Source organism: Electrona antarctica (assembly GCF_951216825.1).
Source record: "Electrona antarctica genome assembly, chromosome: 9".
Classification (NCBI taxonomy): Eukaryota; Metazoa; Chordata; class Actinopteri; order Myctophiformes; family Myctophidae; genus Electrona; species Electrona antarctica.
In genome coordinates, this window is record NC_136790.1 from 30,230,275 (window position 1) to 30,253,261 (window position 22,987).

Sequence of the window (22,987 nt, forward strand, 5' to 3'; positions counted from 1 at the left end):
TGTTTCTCACGGCCACAACAGACTGACAATTGTAGTAAAGCTTTTATTTTTTTCAACTAAGCGGTTCAGGGGGTCATCATTTTAGTGGAAAATAGTAGCATTGAAAACCAAGCTAAATTGGATCTGGTGTGCTGTCATGCGGCTGGCATGAGACTGAAATGTGGTCTCACAGAATCTGACTGTTCAGTTAGAAAATAATGGAAAATGTTATTTAGTGCAGCATAATAAAGCAATATACTAGGTAGCACTTCAACTGCATACTGTGCATTGCTGCACTAATCATCATGTAAAGCTGAGCTATTGGCAGCAATATATTGTCAAAGAGATTTTATTTCTACTGACAATTCAGTAATTGTAATTGCAAACTAGAAGGGGGCACTCGTGGCGCACCACACCAGATCAAGTCATTTTCCCAAATTCAAGGTACCAAAAGTTAACTCTGAACTTGGTAGATCTGCTTTTGGCTTCTGTTGCCCTGGCCTAATACATGGAATGACCTGCAAACTACATTAAAATTTACCACATTGGTACCCCTGAGCCGTTTTAAAACCTTGGTGAGCATACAGATCCCCACAATACAGTATGTAACTGTTTTTAGATCATTTTGAAATTTGTCTTAGCTTCTATTTGTAACTTATGTAATTGTATACCTTTTGTTTTCCTTTTCCTGATCTGGCATACTGGCAGTGTGCACAAAAGGTTTGATTGGTTAATTTTCAATTCAATAAAATGTTATTATAATGCCAAATCCCAACAAGTTGTCTCAAGACACTGCCATTGTACCACCCTGAGCAAGCAATTTCTGTGAGGTCCAGTGGTATGCAAGATTAGTTCCAGACTCACCCACTTACACACACACTAACACACACACAAGAAAAGGGGCGAAAACATAATCTCTGCCTCCTGGCCTCCTGGCTTGGTGGAGATAATTATGAATCCATTACAGATGCGCGCACACACGCAGCCATGCATGCACGCACGTCACACACACACATTATAGCACCTTAATTGTCCACCTTCAGTTGAGCAAATGTATAGAAATAAACACGCACGCACGCACGCACGCACGCACACAGCCACGCACACAGCCACGCACGCACAAAACACAAAACATGATATACGACACTGATCAACTGTATGGAATCCAGGTAATGGGATAAAAATTGGTTGTCAAGAGAGAACAAGCTCTCAAACTCACGTATACTGAAGCCAGGGCCGGATTAACACCTCTGAGGGTCCCCCTACACATGCACGTGCAAATCTTTGTGCTCGTGCATAGCGTGCGCGCAACATTTGGGCCATTTTGGGGCAGTTTATGCCTATTTCCTCCCCAGAGTGACAGTCAGGCAGTAACAAGCACATTATTTTTATTTGACCCACATACGTAGTAAGCAAATGTGTGAGAGAATCCGCCAGTGTGAGTGTATTTCAGTGTTTTTAGCTTTTTTTGTCGAGCATGACGCTATGCATGCAGATTGAAAACAAAGCAATGCTGGATGGTGGACATCACGTCTTTTATTCCACCAGAATCACCTCTCCACCTGACCTCACACAGCCCAGTGGGCCCACCCACCTTTAACAGCCAATCTAGCGCATTGTTGCTGCTTTACACACAATTGCACTTTTCAGCTGCAACAATAAAACACAAAATAATTTAGACACCAACTAGAAAAAGTGCCCTTCTGGGCACAGGTCTCCACCAGGAGGATAGGAGTGTGAGTGTGATGTTTGGCAAAATGTTTAGGAGCAATATAAACGTGCGTGTGCGCGTGCGCGTGCGCATGCGTACATGCGTGCGTGTGTGTGACGTGGCTTGGACTGTTGTAGCGCCACCATGAGGCTGATTTGAAAACTGTCAAGTGGCATTTCTTCCAAAGCCTAGTGGGAATATGCATGCACAGTTTCACCACAATCGGATGCTGCGTTGAGTAGTTGTGGCGATTTGTACCAAACGGGTACAAAGCGGGCTACTCCTGAAAAGTTTAGAAGCCAATCGTAGCCAATGAGGGTGGATTATGAGAAATCAAACAAACCCGTCTTGATCACATGACTATGGAGAGCATGTGTACCGATTTGCGTGAAATTTGGATAAAATCTGAAGGAGTAATATTAGAAAATGTGTTTTACATATGTCGGCCTCCTGGTGGCGCTATAAAGAGCAGATGTGAAAAATTCCACGCAAAGGTTTTTCCTTGGCCTCTAGGGAGTTGGCATACAAAGTTATCCACAGATCCGTGCAGTTAGAGGTAAAAACACTTTTATGCCAGTTATAGCGCCACCATGAGGCTGAGTTGAAAATGTTCATGTGGCATTTCTTCCTCGGCCTAGTGGGAATGTGCGTGCACAATTTCACGGAAATCACACGATGTGTTCATGATTTGCAGCATTTTGTTTGAAACTGAGCACTCCTGCTTGCTTTGGAAGCCAATCTTAGCCAATCAGGATGGAGTCTGAGAAATCTGAAAGACCCGTTTCGTTGAATGGCTCTAGAGAGACTGTGTACCAATTTGCGTGATGTTTGGACAAAATCTGTAGGTGTACTGTCCAAAAACTTGTTTTGCACAAAGCGGCCTCCTGGTGGCGCTATAACAGGCCGTTCTGGAAATTGTGGGGCAGAGGTTCATCGTTGGCATCCAGGGAGTGTGTGTGCAAAATTTGGCATCGACCGGGTTAACGGTGCCGGAGATTAGCTGATCACAGACGGACGGACGGACGGACACACGGACACACGGACGGACGGACGGAGTGCAAAACATACTCTCTCCCCATGCCTTCGGCCTGGTGGAGACAATTATTTCATTCTGATTAGTGGTGCCCAGGGCTCCTGACTGATTGAGGGCCCCCTGGTGCCCAGGGCTCCTGACTAAAGGGCCCCCTGGTGCCCAGGGCTCCTGACTGAAGCTGTCCTTCATTGTACAATATCACACTGTGTACGGCAGTCTACCGCAGGCCAAAAGGTTATAAGGCTAACAAAACAGAAAGGCTTCTTTGTTTCTCAAACACCCCTGAAGTAATCAAGACTAAAGTTACTACTTTACTTTCTAATATTTCTACAGCTCAGTTTGATAGTTACAGTTAGAGTGTTATGATTTACTCTCCAGCGCATGCCCTTTTACAAATACTACAAGTAGACACACGCACAGTCGCACGCACACACACACACACGCACGCACGCACGCACACACACACACGCACGCGCGCACACATACACACCCACACGCACGCGCGCACACACACATACACGCGCACACACGCACACTCCCATGATACATGCTGTGAGCAATGCGGTCTCACTGACGCTGTGTGTGAAGGGAAGGAGAGTGTATCAGTAGTCAGCTGAGTTGATCTCAAATCAGGAACAGGAAATGTGATCTGGGGCTCTGGTCTGTCCAGAACACTGTCCCTATTGTCAGCACACTGCTGTGGCACTCACTGGGAAAACACTGGGGATTTTTAAAGGTTATCTAGCCTGGGAAGAGGTTTATATTCATTCTCACAAATAGCTCACTGCAGAAGGGCATCAACCAAAAGGGGATACCAGGTGATGCTTAGATTGCCGATGTGTTGCTGTGTTGTTTGATTACTATTTAAGGACTAAGGAATAAGTCAGAGTTGATTTCAGGGGCGCTACAACAGAGTTGATTTCAGGGGCGCCGCCAACCAGGCCAAAACTAACATTTAGACATACAATGGGAAGGGTGAAACACAGCTGAATCCAATGACAAACTGTCCATTCTGGCACACACAGTAACACCTAGTGTAAATTAAACAACACACTCACAATGCTAGTATTACCTTCAGCTAGGTGATTGACTGACTCTGGGCAATATACTATATTATATTGATTGAACACGGGCCAATAGTGTTCGAATAGACTGCTAGCGAGCTAAAAGCAGGCCATCCAAAACGCCAATGTTCCAATCGGGATCACCGGACAATCAGAAAAGACCTCTGAACATCGGAGTTTTGTCCAAACCATGGAGAGCTCTGTAGATTTAGTTATTCAGCTTTTCAGGCGGCCGCTATACAAGAAGTGAACGGCAGTGCGGATGCGTGAAACCGTTCTAGGATTAAAAAAAAAAAACAGAAGAAAAAAAAACAGCGATCCAGTTTGATATCAATAATAAAGCTTATATGACGGAGCGTTCCATCAGAAGCAGTTGACAGTTGGATTTTATATGGCGGAGTATTCCGTCATAAGTAGATAAGTAGTAGTTAAGTGGGTCCAAGGAACCCAGGGGGTCGCTGAAGGGGTTCCAGAGGGTTGGCAGCAAAATGAGGTGGAGTTAACTATAACGGAATTAACTTTAACTGTTTCAATACAAAAACAATTATGCGTAACTATTCTAACATTCTTTCAATATCACTACAATGAATGTATTTCTTATTTAATGTTATTGTATTTAAACCAAAGCATATTTTCTTATCAGGGTCCCTTGCACAGAATCATTTGAAATGGGGTCCTACAGCCCAAGTCAATTTGGAGTCCGTGACATGAAAATGTTTGAAAACCTCTGCTCCAGCTAACTCATCTGTTTTGCTTTTTGTCCAACCAAGCAGTGACTAGAAACAAAGCCATATTGCATCTCAGGCAAGGGTTTGAAGAACAAGAGTGCCCAAAGATGAAAAACTCCCTAAGGTCATCATCAGTCACATGTAGATGCATAAAACAACAGGGTCAAATAAGTTGAGGAATTAGAGTGCTAAGAAAATAATGATAAATATAATATTATAATATAATATTATAATAATAACTAGAAAATACTGTTCCTGAAGAAACAGTGTGGGGAGTAGCTCGCTATCGATGATGATGTATTGACCCACATGATGTCACAGCCCAGTAGCCAATGAAAACGGGGTGGGTATAAAGAGTGGAAATAACATAGTAGGCTCGCTATTCAAGCCCACAATAATAATAACTAGAACTGCGCTCTGTCGAGTGCCAACAGCGCGCAAGTTGAAATTTGAAGTTGAAATTAAATACTAAAACAACAAATAAACCTTTAAAGAAACGTATTATATAACTGGCTGTCGATGGTGACGTAATTACGATATGTTTCAATATTGGTTGGGTAACAGGTAACGTATGTATGTATACATGTATGTAAGTTGAAAGTACTATACTGTGGTCGGCTGGACATATGTATGTACGGTATGTGTGGTTTATACTGGATGTTGATGGTGACGTAAGTAGGATATGTTTCAATATCTTAATTACGTCACCATCAAAAGCCAGTTATAACCCGACATTGAAACATATCTTAATCACGTCACCATCAACATCCAGTATATATACCTACCACGCATACCATAATGTACATACGTCCAGCCGACCACAATACTTGTGCGCTCTTCTTGCGCAAGTAACAACTAGAAATGCACTCTGTCGAGGTGACAGCTTGGTGGCCTCCCATTGGCCGACGGACAACACCGACATACGCAGCCGATTACAGTACTTGCGCGCTCTGCTTGTGGAAGTAATAACAATATTATCACTTTTTATACAGAGGACATGCTGCTCAAATACTTTGCATTCATAAAATAGAGGTTGAAAGGAAATGTAAGAATTTAAAATAAGTCATTATAAATAAAGGTACATTTATTTGATGTTTAATTTACGTCATATTTAGTGGAATTATCAGCTCTTATCATCATACAACATCACACATCATCTCATACTGGCCAATCAGAATGCCTGTTCTGTTGCCTGTGATTGGTTAGCTTATTTGCTCGTATGACGTAAATTTTCCCTTCAATGTCAATGGCGTCTAATGTTTTGATGTTTAATTTACGTCATATTTAGCGGAATTCTGACGTCATTTCTCCGTTCATTGTCAATGGCAAATCTTGAGGCGTGTGGGGACAAAAGCTGTTTAGAAGGTGCTAGTGCCCCTTAAAAATAAAATCTTGCATGCCGCTCCTTAAATGAGATGTTTGGTACTGTTGCATCCTGCCGAGTTACAAATGGCCAAGTTTCTAAGATGGAAGAAAGCAGACTTTGTACGCATGTTGATGTGATTTAAAACTGATAACACCCAGATTTGTTTTTTACTTAATCCTTTATTGCCTTGGGAGCCAAACTAACAAAAAACAAGTAGGCTATGCGCTACAGTACAAAGTATGAGTACAAGTAGAATCTATCTAATAAACTGGTAATGACTAGCGCCAACTTTTGTGAAAGAGGAAATCAGGTGACTGTGGTTCAGCCTAATATCGTAGAAAACAACCTTCAGTATCCAGTGACTGTTTGTTCATGTTGGTAGGAAGACTACACACAACAAATGTGTAACTAGTAGGCTACTGCTCATATGACCACAGCAATTCACAATTTAGGCATTTAGCAGACGCTCTTAATCCAGAGCGACTTCCAGTAAGCAAAAGGCGAAAAGTAGGTTCCCACTTCCCTCAGAATTTATGCATTCTGTTTTTTGTTTCAGGAATACAGTTTAGAATCAACAACACATTTCTGTGTGAGTGAAAAGGAATATGGCAATGCTACCAAGAGGTGTTTGTCCAAGGGGCCAGGTGAGAATGGTTGGTGCAGGTCGATCTGCTCAACAAGAAGGATTGTGATAAAGCAGATGGCCTAGGTTGTCACAATATGGAGTCAGCCTTAAAGAAACCTTTGTGTTCAACGGTTCTGGTAAGAAGATACGGATCACGTAGGCATATAAAGCAAGCTGGTATGATCACAGTCTTTATTCACTGATGCGCCTTTGTAAACACACACAAACACACACGCATGCGTGCACACACGCACGCACGCACGCACGCACGCACGCACGCACGCACGCACGCACGCACGCACGCACACACACACACACACACACACACACACACACACACACACACACACACACACACACACACACACACATGTACAGTATTTGCATGCTCCATATTCTAGCATGCAGGCACAGACTCAAAGCAATAATGATTTGAGCTGGTTATCTGAGATGGCAAGAGGGAAAAAGAGAGAATGAAGGAGAGAGGGAGAGATCTAAAAGGCAACACAAAGGGGGGAGTGGAGAGGTGGTGTCGATTCCTTTGGCATAACCCACGTGAAACTAATGTAACCGTATCCGCCCAACAGGACTAAGGCTGTGACCTCATCCTGTCTAGAGACGGAACCTGGACACATGAGAACATTATTCCACGCATGGCTGCTGCTGCAAGTGTGTGTTCATGTGTGTTCGTGTGTATGATTGTGTGTGTGTGTGTGTGTGTTTACAGTACATGTGTGTGTGTGTGTGTGTGTGTGTGTGTGTGTGTGTGTGTGTGTGTGTGTGTGTACATGTGCGTACGTGTGTGTGCGTGTGCGTGTGTGTGCGTGTGTGAATGTGTGTGTGTGCGTGTGTGCATGTGTGTGTGTGCATGCGTGTGTGCATGTGCGTGTGCGTGTGTGTGTGTGTGTGTGTGTGTGAGTGTTCTATGGGTTCTAAGGGGACTTGGGCGGGATCAAACAATTTTAGCTATAACTAATGTCATTAGAAAGCACACACTCCAACACAGCTGCCCACCCACTGGTACACCAAACAACGGAGTATTTGTTGTCCAATGAATGAGTCAGACTTTTCAATGACGTTATGGGCACTGCAGACCGCCAGGTGGTCATTTTACACTGGCACTCTCGAAGCAGCTTAACACCATAATCACTGCAATTTATATTCAAGTTAACTAATTACGTGCCTGTAATTAGTATTCCTAAAGTCAAATTAGGCCAATTACCAGAGCAACTTGAGTTGGTCACAAGCTAATTACACCTCAATTATCTGGAACTGGTGCATCTGACACGTATAGTCTACCTGTGTCAAAACCTAATTGGTCTTGTGATGAAATGTACACTCACTTGGATAATGTTTTAGGTTCATTAATGACATTTATTTTAATTATAGGTTATTTATTTATTTAGCCTATTTATTTATTTATCAATCATAAAAATGACGTGTATATATTTGGAACACTATCCAGTAATATCTACGACTGCATGACAATAATGACAGTTATTAACGCAAAACTATAGTTTTAATTTAGTTTGCGCAACTAGCCAACTCTGTCAGTATTTCTGGACCTGAGTTTATATAGGCTAGTAGTCTATACATAGGCTGCCTATATAGTAGGCTACTAGCTCTGTATGTTACAGCAATAAATCAGCAAAAGAAAGAACTGAACTGATTGACTATAATAACGTGACAATCAACTGTCCGAGGTGCAGCAGCAAGGTGCAGCAGCAAACTCCCCGGCGTGCTCGTCTTCAAACTAAATGTAAGCGCATAAAAAGGTAGGCTATAGTCTAAAAGTTCTCTTTAATAGACTAACTATAACAGTATAGGTTTAATTGTGCAAAACGAGTAGGTTTTGCCGCTTTATAATATAATCGGTGACTATTACGGCATGGCACCTACCTTTTGAAGAATCATTTCATAAACCAGACAATTGGTTGACGCGCACCAATTCAGAGGGCAGGCAACGCGGCGTTCCGTCAAAGCAACAGATGACTTCAAGACAAGTCCTTATAGCATCGTCGTTTTTATACAAATTGTTGATTGTTTGCGCGTCAGTCAGCGCAGATAAGATACTCTGGTGTTAAAAGACAACAACTTCTCATGACGTCTCGGGTTCGTGGGCCGTGTCCTGGACTGATCCATAACCTTATCACAACTTTGACACTAATTATGTAAGCAAAACAGTCTCTGACTCTGCTGACCAGCGTCACCGAAAACACGACATCACACTGCCTTCTCTGCTAGCTACACCTCTCTCTCTCTCTCTCTCTCTCTCTCCTCACATCCCCTCCCCTCCTCGCTCTCTCTCTCTCTCTCTCTCAATTGGTTCAACTGATACAATTCTTTAGTCTCACTTTCATCTGCTACATTGCTGTCAATGTAAATGAACCATTGGTGTGAGGGCTCCATCTGCTGAACTCGTGTGGGTAGCGAAACGTGTGTGTGTGTGTGTGTGTGTGTGTGCGCACGTTGCACAGCCAGAGTTATGTTATTGACATTGTTATGATAAACTTCCTATAGGCCTACTTTTAATTATCACAGACAGTGATGATTTTCAATCTTCATTCATTATCTGACTGTAAGTAAATATTTTGTTTGTTTGTTAAAACAAAACGTTTTTTCTTTTGTTTTGTGTTAAATCAATAACAGGAGTCTCCCCATTTCTCCAGCTCTTTAATATAATAAACAGATGTCCAGATCATGGGATACCAATTTCAGCCAATCAGGATCAGGAGGATCAGTTTCAAATTTATAATGTTCCATTTCCAATTGTGTCTGCCCACTTCTTTGTTTCATTATAGTCATCACTTCCAATTCCACTTGTTTGTCCTGTGTCGTGGTTCCCGACCTGAACTGAAAACACATTTTCTATTTAGTCGAGCTGGAGAGACATGGAGAGTCCTGAAGAAACCCATTGCTTATAAAATATCAAATAACTTTAATAGGGATATAAAAACACAATAAGCTAAATATGATTATTTAGGCCTAGTGCATGTCTGGAAATGGGTTCCCTCTCGAGTCCTCATGTTGGAATGCCATGGCCTTTGTAAACACTGGGCATAAAGTTACACTGTCTATGAAGATGTGTGATTAATTACATGGCTGTAATTACATTAATTACATTAATCAAAAACACAGAATTATTCTATTACCAAACAATAAAGACAAAAGGGGGTACATGCTCATACAAGTTCAATTGACACCAGTTGACACCAGTTGACACCTCTTGCTTCAGGTGAGTTAATTGATTGTTAAACTTGGTAGGATCAGACCAGGTATAGATAGATCCATGGAGCAGTGCCCTGTAGGCCAGGTGTAGGAAACAGGCGATTGAATAAACCGCCCCCCGTCCACCTCCATTTGTTTAAATTAAATACAAATACTTTCATCTCAGAGTATTTTCCCAGATTCCGTTTTTAATCAAAATTAGTTACAAAATGTATGTTTTTGGTTAATTAAAGAAAGGTTGTGGGACAATGCACATACCGTACCCGGATTTCACTTCCGGTTCACGGGGCGAAAACAAAAGCACAGAATGAAAAGATCGTGGCATGGGCGAAAAACATGAATGAATTAATACCTGGCAGGGAATGTGACACCTCAGCTAAGGCTGTGCCCAGGGCACCCCCGTGGATTTGTCTGGTGGTTTGTGGTAAGATTTTGTATTGAGCAGGAGCAGGGCAATAAACAACAGCCAGGGGAGAAAAGGCTGCCTGGCCTTTGTGGAAGGTGAAGCAAGCCAGTTATTGTGTGTTGGTTGTTTTTTTTATATTTATTCTTAAGCCTTATTTTAGGTGTGTTACTTATTTTTCTTATTCTTTTGCTAAACTATTATTTTTGCATGGGCCTCACTGTACATAATCCTGCACTGGACTGAAGGTATTTTGGAGAAAAAGAAATACCAAAAACGGCATTCATATGTGTGTGTGTGTGTGTGTGTGTGTGTGTGTGTGTGTGTGTGTGTGTGTGTGCGTGCGTGCGTGCGTGCGTGCGTGCGTGCGTGCGTGCGTGCGTGCGTGCGTGCGTGTGAGCACATGCGTGCGCGTGTGTGTGCAGATGCAGATGCAGGCAGCAGAGCGGAGACTTTCCACCAGGAACAATCATGGAGGTAGGAACGGTTTGCTTACACTTTGCAACGCACACTGAAAACAGCTGATCTACAAGCTCACAGTGCTTTGTGATGCAATGTGATGCATTGTGAGCTTGTAGCTGGACTGTGTTCGGCACACGACTATAGTATCGTAATAAAGCAAAAGATGACAAGAGAGACACAGCAGATTGCTGAGCCTACATTTGCATACGTTTTGCTTTGACTGTTCCCACAAACTCAACGGTCAACCAAAGATGGAGAATGAGATACATGCATCATGCTGGCACTCATGCACTGCAGTATCTTCAGTAGCACTCCAAGGTAGAGTTTTGTGGCCAGTGGGGTTCACTTCTCTCCCAGTCACAGGAAGCCAATAGGAATGAGAGGAATGCAGTCAGGCAATACAGTGATGGAGGGAACAGCAGTTACACAGGGCAGATTGCCAAAGGAATGGAAGAAAGGGGGGAAAAAAACAGGCAGGGAAAGATTGTGATAAGAATGTGACGCGATAAGAATGGGATAAGAAAAACCAAACGGCCTGAAAGACAGAGATGCAAGAAAATAAAAAAGTAATAATGTGCCACACAGCTACGTATGTTTACACTGTTTAACGCAGAATTACAGTACCACATATGAGCCATTTGGTTTGGTTTCATTTGTACGTGTAGTACACGCACACTCAAAAACAAGCATATACGCTATACGGTATGTACCGTATGTTTTAATGCAACGCAAACTGCAACGCAATTTTAAAAAGACAATTTCTTCATGATTTCACTTGGATGTTCCATGCCTAAACTGATTGAATATGAGTAGACCTAAATACTGGAGAAGATCTACTTCCACATTGTTGCAAATGTCTTTGCTGTAACAATCAAACAATCAAAAATACTAATTTTTGATAGTATTTAATCTCTATTGCTTCTGAAGGACAGACTAGAGCTTCTGAAGGCAATTTTATTTGTATAGTACATTCAGGAAATTCAATGTGCTTCACGCAGAACATCAAGCAAAGGAAATATAATTATACAATGACATTACTGTAGGATGCATAAAACAATAACAGATACAATTACAGTGCAGAACAGATCGAAGGAAGCAGCAAACAGGTTTTTAGTCGTGTTTTAAAAGAAATAAGAGTGGCAGTAGACCTGCAGTTTTCTTTTCTATTTTTTAGTGGCTTTTGTGCCTGTATTGATAGTTACAGTGAAGAGGGACAGGAAAGAGGGAGAGATGGGGAGAGATATGCAACAAAGGTCGTAATGAATGGGATTCGAACACACGACACGCTGTCAGGCCAGAGCCTATATGTGGCATGCGCCTGGACCACTAGGCCAGTGGACACCCCAGACCTGCAGTTTTCTGTTTGTTCCAGATATGTGGTGCATAAAAGAAAATCTGCTTCCACACGTTTATTTTTGTTTTTAAGTGCATAAAGCAGACCTTTCCCAGATGACCTGAGTGATCTGGATGGTTCATGATATCGCACCAGATCAAAATTGAATTTTGCCCTAAACCATTCAAAGCTTAATAGACAAACAGTAGGCCTATAGTATTTATTTTGAAATCAATTATTTGACACACAGGGAGCCAGTGTAAGGATGTAAGAACTGGAGTGATATGCTCCACTTTCTTGGTATTGGTAAGGACTCGAGCAGCAGCCTTCTGAATCAACTGTAGTTGTCCGATTTAGTTTTTAAGGATACTGAATATGAATGCATGGACAAGTTTTTCTAGATCCTGCTGAGACATACTGTAAGTCATTTAGGAGTTCCCAAACCTTTTAGCCCGTGACCCAAAAGAGAAATTCGACCCCAAGACCCAAACTAGTGAAAATAGTAGATCTTCGGCTATTTTCACTACTACTTAAACATTTGTTTTTGTAATCTATGGATTTAGAATTTCTTTCTAATTACATTATAATTAGCGATAGATATACCTGTAATAGTCAAAAATACATATGCTTCAAACCAGTTTAGTACTGTGCCAGAAAGTCCCACCCAGTTTTTCAGTCTGTCTAGTAATATTATTGTGGTCGACCGTGTCAAATGCAGCACTGAGATATACTTAGACTGAAATTTTGCTTTTCTGTATTTAAGTAGATGTCATTGAAAACATTAACAAGAGCCATGTCAGTGCTGTGGTGGTGAGGTTGAAAGATGACTTGACTTGAAGATATCAAGGCCATTGTTTAGTGTTAAGAAGTTGTTCAGTTGTTGAAATAGCGTTTCTACTTGTATACTATATCATCTAAAGGAGAGACTGTAGCTCCTGAAGACAGACTCTCTCTATATTGTTCTGATTATGAGTGAATAGGTGCTCCTGAAGGAGAGGCTCTCGCTATATATATTGTTGTGATTTGTGGAATGTGTCACATTATCTGTGTGGCAGATTTCCTGGCAAGGGGAGGAGGCAGGGGGTCCACGTCCATAGACAAACACTCATTTGTTTTCTGTCCAGGGGGCTGCGCAACCTTACAGACATACACACTCAAAGGTCTCAAGGTCTCAAGGTTGTACTTTATTGTTACATCTTGTGTACAGGTACATAAGAATAAAACTTATTTCTGTTTGGCTTCCTTACATTGCAGCAGCATATAGATAGCATAACATTCAAAACAACAAATTGCACACACCTCTTCAATGTGCATACGCCATGGTTTAATTCAATTTAAGATACTACATCGACTTCACTATTCATGGGATAAGCTGGCCAGGCTCTTTAACATGCCAGACCCTGGATGCCCAAGATGCAGCCAGACCCCAGCCTCGTTAGGCCACATGTTTTGGACGTGTCCTTCCCTCACTACCTACTGGAGGCGGATATTTGACGTATTCTCTCATATGTGTGGAACAGTGGTGACACCTTCTTTCCACACCGCCATTTTTGGCATAGTTCCCCCAGACTGTACACTCACATCTCCACAAGCAAATGCTTTGGCATTTGCATCCCTATTAGCCCGTAGACTAATCCTCCTTAATTGGAAGTCGGATAAGGCACCTTCCTTTCAACTATGGCTAAAATAAGTTCTATCATTCCTGCCTCTGGAGAAGCTCAGGTATAAAGTGGACAGAGCCCAAAAAAACTTTGTCCTGGCTTGGAGTGCCTTTGTGGAGTTTGTTGAGGACTTTTCATTTCAGTGAACTGTAATCCGGACTGTGTCCGACTATGTCCCTGTCTTGACAGTCAGTCAGAATGCTCTCTGTGGTGCCTCTGTAGAAAGCTTTTAGGACTTTGGGGCCCATGCCAGCTTTCTTGAATCTTCTCAGGAATTAGAGGCGTTGTTGTGCTTTCTTCACGACCCGCTCCGTCTGTACTGCCTAGGTGAGGTCTTCAGTGATGTGTACTCCCAAGAACACGTGCTGATGTGTACGCACGCACTCACTCACACACGCACGCCATGCCACGCCACGCACACACACACACACACACACACACACACACACACACACACACACACACACACACACGCACGCACGCACGCCACGCACGCACGCACGCACGCACGCACGCACGCACGCACGCACGCACGCACGCACGCACGCACGCACGCACGCACGCACGCACGCACGCACGCACGCACGCACGCCACACGCACGCACGCGCGCGCGCGCGCACGCGCGCGCGCCACGCACGCACGCACGCACGCACGCACGCACGCACGCACGCACGCACGCACGCACGCACGCACGCACGCACGCACGCACGCACTCACTCACTCACTCACTCACTCACACACGCACGCCACGCCATGCACACGCACGCACGCACGCACGCACGCCACGCACACACACACACACACACACACACACACATGGAGGGTCCATCTATCTCTCTTTGTGTGTCTCTCCAAGCTTTTTCCATTCTTGCTCATCAGTGTGATAAATTGTTTGCAATCTGGGGGGCTACTGTAGCAGCAGTCTGGTTCACTGTAAGGATGTCACTGAAGGCAACCCAGATAACGGATTGAATTCACTGTTGTAATTTGTACGGTGTAAATGAACAAAACACAGTACATAGGGAACAGTGGCATAAAACTTTACTCGGATTAATGGACCCACACCGGGACGCTTGGGTGGCGCAGCAGGGGTAAAGTTCCTGCCCACCACTGCGGAGACTAGAGCTTTCAATCCTCCACAGGACTTTTCAACAACTGCACACATTGAAATAGGCCCCAGTAAACTGCAGCCAGACTTTGAACCAACTGCTTGTGACAGTGGGTTTCATCTGACTGATCAAGCCTTTCCCTTCCCAGTAGACTCAAGGTTCTAATCTACCCACAGAAAGCAGCTATTGCGCACGCGGTTTCTCTGGAAACTGACAGAGATGCTGGAAAGTGTAGCTCCACGACGCCCTCACACTGTATGCGTATATGAAAAGGTCACGAGAATGCACTTGGTGCTGTTTACCCCTTTGAAATGGTTAACGGCTTTTTGCCTTTTAAAGTATGTCAGATAACGTACCACCAAGCATCGTTGTTAACTAACAGTTCCATAAGAGCCATTTCAAAGTTTCTAAACTCGCAATATAGTTTAGCCGCAGAATATCAGTGAAATAATAATAAAAGACCAACGGGCACTGATGTAGAGGCCCCATGGGCACTGCTCTAGTTTATAATAATAAGGTAAATTAATCAAATTAAATTTGATATATTTGCAATTGTTTTCCTGACAGATCTATATATGTGCTGTTACACTGACTCTTGGCAACTAAGTAGCTACTGTATTAATGTGTTCATGACATTGATTATAATAGACATGCAATAAGTATACTCTTCCACAAGGTGGTGGTAGCCAAGTGGGCTAGTGCACCATACATACAGATATAGAATGCAACTGTAATCCATTCACCACCAGTACAATCAATTTCGTACTCTATTAACCATATTAACTTCCACATGCCTGTTCATCCTAATACATATCCACATATCCACTGACGTTACATTCTAGATCTAGAACAACCATCTTCAGACCATGGCTGTACAGGTCGTGCTTCACCAATCCATACTGGATCATCACACTATGGACCGCGTGCTGTTATATAGAAACATTTATTTGGAAAATATGACTCCAGAACTATTTTGGTAGGAAATGTACAGTATACTTTAGTTTATAGGTTGGAATTCAACTGTGTGCTTTTTTAAATAGAATAAGTCTGGTCTCGCCTAAGCCTAAGATATACTTTCTTTCCCATTGGTTATCCTGTTAGACTAAGCTTAGTTATTGGGTACTGCTCCTTATAAATGTTGTGGTTTTCATTACCACTCAATTAACAGTGTTGGTGATCATTTAGACCTTTGGTTCCCAGGTCACATGCATCCAACAAACAAGATTTTCATGCTGTGAAAACATCAAAGATGGAGTGTCTGTCAGTGACAGAGAGAGGGTGTTATACCCCCAGTCACGTCTAGCTCTCTGTGGCCTCTTAACCTCTTGACCTTTGACCATAACAAACTAAACAAACCTCGAGCCCAATAATTCATCACAATGACAGAAATACAGACTGCCACTGCCAAGTCCATGAAATCATTAAAAACGGAGTCCGATGGCTCTGCATATTAGCCATTTTCAACAGTGTTCTTGTTCAACCCTCATTCAAATTACATTGGGTTACATTACATTTAATGCAATTAAAAAAATTTAATAGTTTCACACTGTCCAGAAGTCCAGCAAAATATAACACAAGCTGTGGTCTGATAAAATGTAGTGTTTTTTTAAAAACTCATTATAGAGTCTACAGTTCCTATTTTAGACCTATTTTGTCATGTACGGCGATTAAAAAGTATGACAATATACTGAGGAGTGTACTCTCCCTTCCAAATAGATTCTAGACAGTTCATATTATTTTATCTTCACCGTACTTAACTAACATCCAAAAAGCAACAGCATCGGCAGCGGGTTATCAAAATGTTCAGGTCTGCTCAACAGCTAAATTCATTTTCAAAGCATGTTTTATACTTTCAGTGTCACACTCACAAAGAAATATTTGTAGTGTTAATTCAACTCTGAGAGTGTAAACATGGACCTGTAAGGGATTTTACTGGGATTTTAGTATCCCTGAACTTGAACCAAGGTGAAACTCCCTGAAACTGTAATTTATGTTTGTCACCTCAAGAGTTAGAGCAAAATAGCTCATGAATGTCATCATTATACACCATTATTGTAAGAACAGACATAAAAGAGGTAAAAGTAAAAGCCTGATTTATGGCTCAACAAACCACGTAGACAAGCCTCTAAAAATGGAACACTCGTGGGAGAGTAAAAATAGAGGGAAAGTTTAGTGTTTTGGATGAGGGAGCAGGCAAAGACTGAGACCAGCATTTCATCTTTTCCAGCTAGATTTGTGTAGTGTAGATTAAAAATCAAGACAAATGGAGAAGGCTACAAAATGGCATATAATCCTTCTTAGTTTTTATTCACATTCTGATTTAAGTTTCTACACTCTATTGGCAAAGGATGCAATTCTAGGGTGGAACTATGAAACTATGAAAGGGGATTCACAGAGCGTCAGCGTCTGGAAATGATATTGGGATGCACAGGACTGGAGAGGGTAATATATCTAAAACAAAAATCAGGAAATGTACCCAAAATAACTTTGTTTTACTCTAGTATGGAAGACGCAGCCCATGTTGTGACAGACAGCAGCCCAGTTCACTCTCACTGCCATCAACCCATTTACAGCCTCACTCACCAACCTCTCTTTGTGGGAAAAGTGACACAGGGTACCCAAAACATGTCACACTTAGGAAAATACCCCCATACTCCCCCTCCCAAAAGAAAACCCCTTGAGTCTCTCTCTCTCTCTCTCTCTCTCTCTCTCTCTCTCTCTCACACACACACACACACACACACACACACACCTCTCTCTCTCTCTCTCACACACACACACACACACACACACACACACACACACACACACACACACACACACACACACACACACACACACACACACACACACACACACACACACACACACACACACACACACATACACACACACACACACACACACACACACACACACTCTGTCCGTGCAGTGCGTGCGTTCTTTGAATTAGTGGTGTGAGAGAGTTGTTTGTTGTGTCGTCCCTGTTGTTTGGGCACTGATACTTTTTAGGACAGTCTAACTCTCCGGAATATGTGGGTGGGTGGGGTGGGTGGGTCTGTTTCCAATTTTCTCCCCTTCCCCGTCCTGAGAAACGACACCTCCAAAGCCAAACAACAAAACTGAAGCACAATTATTCTTTTTTTCCATTGCTCGAACCGCAATGAACCCGAAACATGCCTTGTTTTTTTTGTCTGTATGACTGTGAGGTATTTCCACTGATAGCAATGTAAGGAGAAACAGCTACAGAGCAGCCAGCCCAGAACGAACCAAAGCTTCCCACACTTCAAGCCAACCAATGCTGACCATCTGCCGGCAATAACAGAGCACACTGAACACAATGATACCAGTCACGCACTCAACTCACAACCTTGACAGTTGACAATCCTGAAAAAGTGTGCCTCTCCATCTGCACACAGTGGGACAGAACTAACTAAAAAGAACCATCGATATAGGCTATCCTTACACAGAAAACAAGTAAGGACCTTTGCATGCTTTCTTATGACCAAACAATCACGACTACAAGGACAGTTAGGCTTCTAATGTGATCATATGCAGAAAGATTCAAGCGTGAAAACATGTTCCTTACCAGGTTTGGGTGCGGACATCCAGTATATGAGGTCCCTCGTTGTGTCAGGTCAGTCTCAGAAGCAGCACTGGGACATGGGTTAAGAGGCTGTGAGGATAGATCCTGCTTTGACAGGGGAGTGGTGCTGTAGTGCTATAGAGCCTATACGGTGTGCACAGAGTGAGACAGACTCAACTCTCAAGGGGCTCCCTCTCACTTTTCAATATCTCGCGCTTTCTCTTCTGTGAACTTAGTCTCTCCTTTTCTCTCTGTCTCTTCCCTCTCTCTGCCTCCCCCTTCTCTCTCTCTCTCTCTCTCTCTCTCTCTCTCTCTCTCTTTCAGAAAGGACACAGTTGCTCTGCCCTATCAGTCCCCTTTAACTTTGTCAGTGCTGCCTCTGAATCAGAAGCTAGGGGCAGAGGAAGAGGTAAAAAGAAATATATATATACTGCATGTTTGTGTGTCTGTGATAGAGAGAGTGAGAAAGAGAGGCAGCGGGGAGGGAGGGGGGGGCTTGATTCTGACAGACAATAGCAGGAAGTGTTGCATCAGGATGCACACACAGTACACACAGTACCAAAATAAGAACGGTATATCAATTAACATCACATAGGGTAAAGACACAATACTAACACATTTGAGTTGACACAAAGAAAGCTGTGTATACTATTTCTAATGCAAGTTGAGTTCATCAGGCGAACTAAATTCCTGTCATATTCATAAAGAGAGTTGAGTGCACAAATGCACGATGCATGGACCTGGCTGCTGCACTTTAGCTACATGATTTTATTGTATAATATCAAGTATAGAGCGCCGAAGTCCTGACGTCACTCGCTCATCCCCTCGATTCCCCTGGTTCACGGAAGTCATTTCTCTATGGAGAATAACATGGGGTCATCTTAAAATCGTTTCATATAAGCATCGTGGTCCAAAAATAAACAAGCTGTCTCGGCATTATTGTCGGGGAGGTGTCTCTGTATCGTTTGCGACCGTCAGTCACTCAAAATATGATACAGTCTGTTTCTAGCGAAAATGTAACTAATTCAGGAGCAGTAACAATAGCGTTTTCTCTCAGTCAGTTGATTCTTCATATCCATATGTGTAACGGCATGACATGTATATTTTTCAAACACAGTTCTTATGAGGCGGTCTAAAATCCCCTTATGGGGATTACAATGCAAATTAAAAGTGGATGAACCCGTGGATTTGCGCCCTCTACCGATATTGACGTCAGACTTCGGTGCTCTATAAACAAACATGGAAAACTGACCTGGATTGGTGTAGCAACATATAAACCTATATGGTGCGACCTTTTTTGTGGGTCAACATTAAAGAATTTAATCCGTTTAATCACTCTGTGTCACATTTGTGGGTTTAACAAACAATTCAATTAGAATAATAATTATTTATAATTCCATCAAATAAAATGGCTGCTATCAATCAGTTTCAATTGCAGTTTTCAATATGCAGTGATGTCACGTGCCCTCCCACCACATTATGTTTTACTGCTGCAACCACTTAATTGTTCAGTCTATATCTTGGCAAAATGGCATCTTAAAGGCAGCCTACATATTTTTCAAGAATCTGAAACCATGAGTAGCACAGCTTGGGTGCAGCAAGTCGTGCGGGAAGTACTGGGAGCTGATTAGATGGTAGGTGTGGCGCTCGAATACTGGACAACTCACCCCAGTGCTTGCCCGTTTTTCCTCCCAGAATGTTCCCCAGTGAGGGGGATAACTTTGTAATATGCTATTGGCTGTTTGTATTCTTTTTGGAAAAATATAAAAAGATACTCCTATGGAAAGGCTATATTATTGACCCTATAAACAATTTAGTATAATTTAGTATATGTAAGGCTTTGCCCACTCAAATGGTACCTCGTCAGATAATCTCCTCGTAGCCTACAACAACTTCTGTGAACTGACTTCACTGTAGTAGACTTTTCATAAATTATATTTGTACTTAGGCTGAATGCTGTCGTGAAAGTTTATAGTTAGAGAAATTCAAAATCCAGCCGTCTGCTGTCCAGCCTCTCCCACCCCTCACTGGGGAAAATTCCAGGAGGAAAACAGAAAAGGGGTGAGTTGTCCTGTTACCGTGGCGCTCTACCTCAGCATCCATCTCCCAGGGGTCTAGTGCATTGTAATGGGGACAGACTCCTGCGTGAACGATGCAACTTGGGAACGATGCAACTTGGGAACCTAATGATATACGTTGTCATAGCACCCGTTTTAACTGTCAGCCGGTGTCCCACATGGAGATCTGTGTATGTCCCTGTGTGCGAAGACTGCAAACTGAAAAGTGTACTTGGCAATCAATTCGGCCCACTGGCAGAGCCTGATTGGTTGAGCCTCAATTGGCTGAGGCAGAGGCTGGAAATTGCACAGGTGAATGGAGTTGGCCTCATTAGGCCCACTGGCAGAGCCTGGCCCAGGTGAAAGGAGTTGGCCTCATTAGGCCCACTGGCAGAGACTGACCAGAGCCTTTTGTGGTGGTTCTGGAGAACCGTGGGTCCGACCGACTCGATACCTGGCACTGCACTCCCTGTGGGGGTGTGGAACGCGTGTGTCGAATGTGAAGTCGGTGGGTCAAACGGTTCTCGAGTTACGTGCATTACAACCGTACACACACGCATGTACGCACGCAGAGACGTGGCGCATTTATAGTAGGATTTGTTTTAATAGAAATATTTAAATTTAAATCAAATTCTGTAAAATGCTTGGCAACATGATGGGAGACCAAAAGTAGTTTATTGGAAGATTTGATCATTTACGCTGTAGGCCTGTATGTGACTTATTCCACTGTGTGATGTTTCGAAGGCAACTGTTACCTTGTGGTGATTACATTAACGATAGTAGTAGCCTAGTATTTAGCACTGCTGAACCCAGTGACCCAGTCATGCACTTACTTGTGTGTAAACACACAAATAGAGCATTCAGTGTGATTACTAACACGAGGTGACATATTTGACTTAGGTAATTCGATTTCTGCCTGAGTGAAATTAAGGAGGGAGAAAATAGCCAGGATGCTAGTGACTCAGTGAAAACACTTTGTGTGCCTGGATTGAGAGACGAGGCAAAAGTATGGCGGAGCACATTCTATTTTAACTGTATGAGAAATGTATATAAGCTGTGTCAATGATCATGAAAATAATTTCAAGTAGAATTGAACATGAATTGAAATGTCAATGAGACGTTCTGGGTTAACTGCCACTGCAAGACATAACATATAGCACTTATTTTCAAATTATTTTGGGGGGGAGTACATGATAACTTGAAAGTGAAATGTTAAATGTCGTAAAAGGTGTGATAGCCCTTCTGACCCCCGAGTCAGGCCCTGATTACTGTGTGGTCTGTCTCACTATGTGTTATATCGCTAGGCACCATGGATTAGCTAGGTGGTTCAGTTGTAACTCCATCCTTGGGAAAACACTGACCAAAGGCAACCATGCTTTGTGGGCTGTGACCCTTTGTCCTCGTGGCAAGAACATTTTTTTCTTGGTTATGCTTCCAGTGCCTTCCACTGATATCTAATTTCTCCTCAAATAAACATGTTGGGCAAAGGAAGAAGATTGGGAATGGTGAGATGTTTTCTTGATAGATTATGTGATATTCAAAGAAAATTTACAGCACTTGGTGAATTTCTATATTGGGATTTCCTCTCTATAAAAGACAGCATGGTATACAGTATGAGACTAATGCATTCTTACGTGATCTGTCATTTCTGGTAGCCTAGATATTCTCATCCGAAGCACGTTCCCAGAACTTCTACTCGGCTGCTATGAGCATGCGTGCAGGCATTCATAAAATCATAACACATAAAAACCTGCAACAAATCACTTTTCAAACCCTCTTAATTCCACGCAGTGTGACGTAATCAACCAGGAGGATGTGGTTTAAGGTGTTACAAATGGCTAACCTGTTCCCTTTGGACCACAGAGAGAGGAAAATGGGGTAAAAAAAAAAGGAAAGAAAAAAAAGAAAACTGCTGATAGGAAGCAGGCAAGAAGTCCTTGAGGAAAACAATGGGATTTGCATCATCTGGAAACACCAAGCATGAGTAGGCCGTTAAAAGACCCTGAAGATCAGTGGGAGGAGTGGGACGCCCGTCTGCCAGAATAATTGAGATCATAAGAGGTTGAAAGCCGGCAATGTTTTATCAGTGAACGAACGGTCGTCATTCGCAGGCCCTCTTGTTTTTTTTTATCTCTTGTCATACATAACATGCACTTTGGGATTGTTCCTCATGGCACAAACACTGTGTATACTGTGTAAACAGTGTTGTCACAACATCTGGTGCTTTGCAGTATAATTGTATTTGTATGAGACTGGTTAAGATCTTTTTGTAATTTTATTTTCTTTAATGAAAAACCACAATGCACATAATTCTGTCATGGCCAATAAGGAAGACATGTTGTATGTAGCCTCCTCCTGAAGAAACACGAACGCACGCACGCACACACACACACACACACACACACACACACACACACACACACACACACACACACACACACACACACACACACACATACATGTGCGCATGTTTCGAAGAATGCTGGCTGTTGTGCTTCTCAGTCTTCAATCAGCCGAACGGCGAGTCGACCCCTCTCTCGCAGTGGCGGCACAGGAAGTGGGAGTTTCCTGAAAGGTCATGGTTGTTCAAGCCAGACCAAACACTGGCTAATTGCGTTGTTGTTTGTCGGGTGGCTTTTCC

The 22,987-nt window shown here is 42.8% G+C and overlaps 1 protein-coding gene across 3 annotated transcripts in view; it reads right to left on the reverse strand.

Annotated features, from left to right (window-relative positions):
- The window catches only part of LOC306928881 (histone deacetylase 7-like), a 65,909-nt gene extending 47,364 nt beyond the window's left edge, over positions 1–18,545 (reverse strand). For 2 of the 3 annotated variants that reach the window (XM_079509157.1, XM_079509156.1), the window contains exon 1: positions 18,293–18,545. In XM_079509157.1, the coding sequence (XP_079365283.1) occupies positions 18,293–18,311 (19 nt within the window). In that variant the 5' untranslated portion in view covers positions 18,312–18,545. Of the gene's footprint in view, positions 1–8,405; positions 8,637–18,292 lie in introns of those variants that run through there. The other variant, XM_079509158.1, reaches the window with a different exon arrangement.
- Between the last annotated feature and the right edge of the window lie 4,442 nt (positions 18,546–22,987).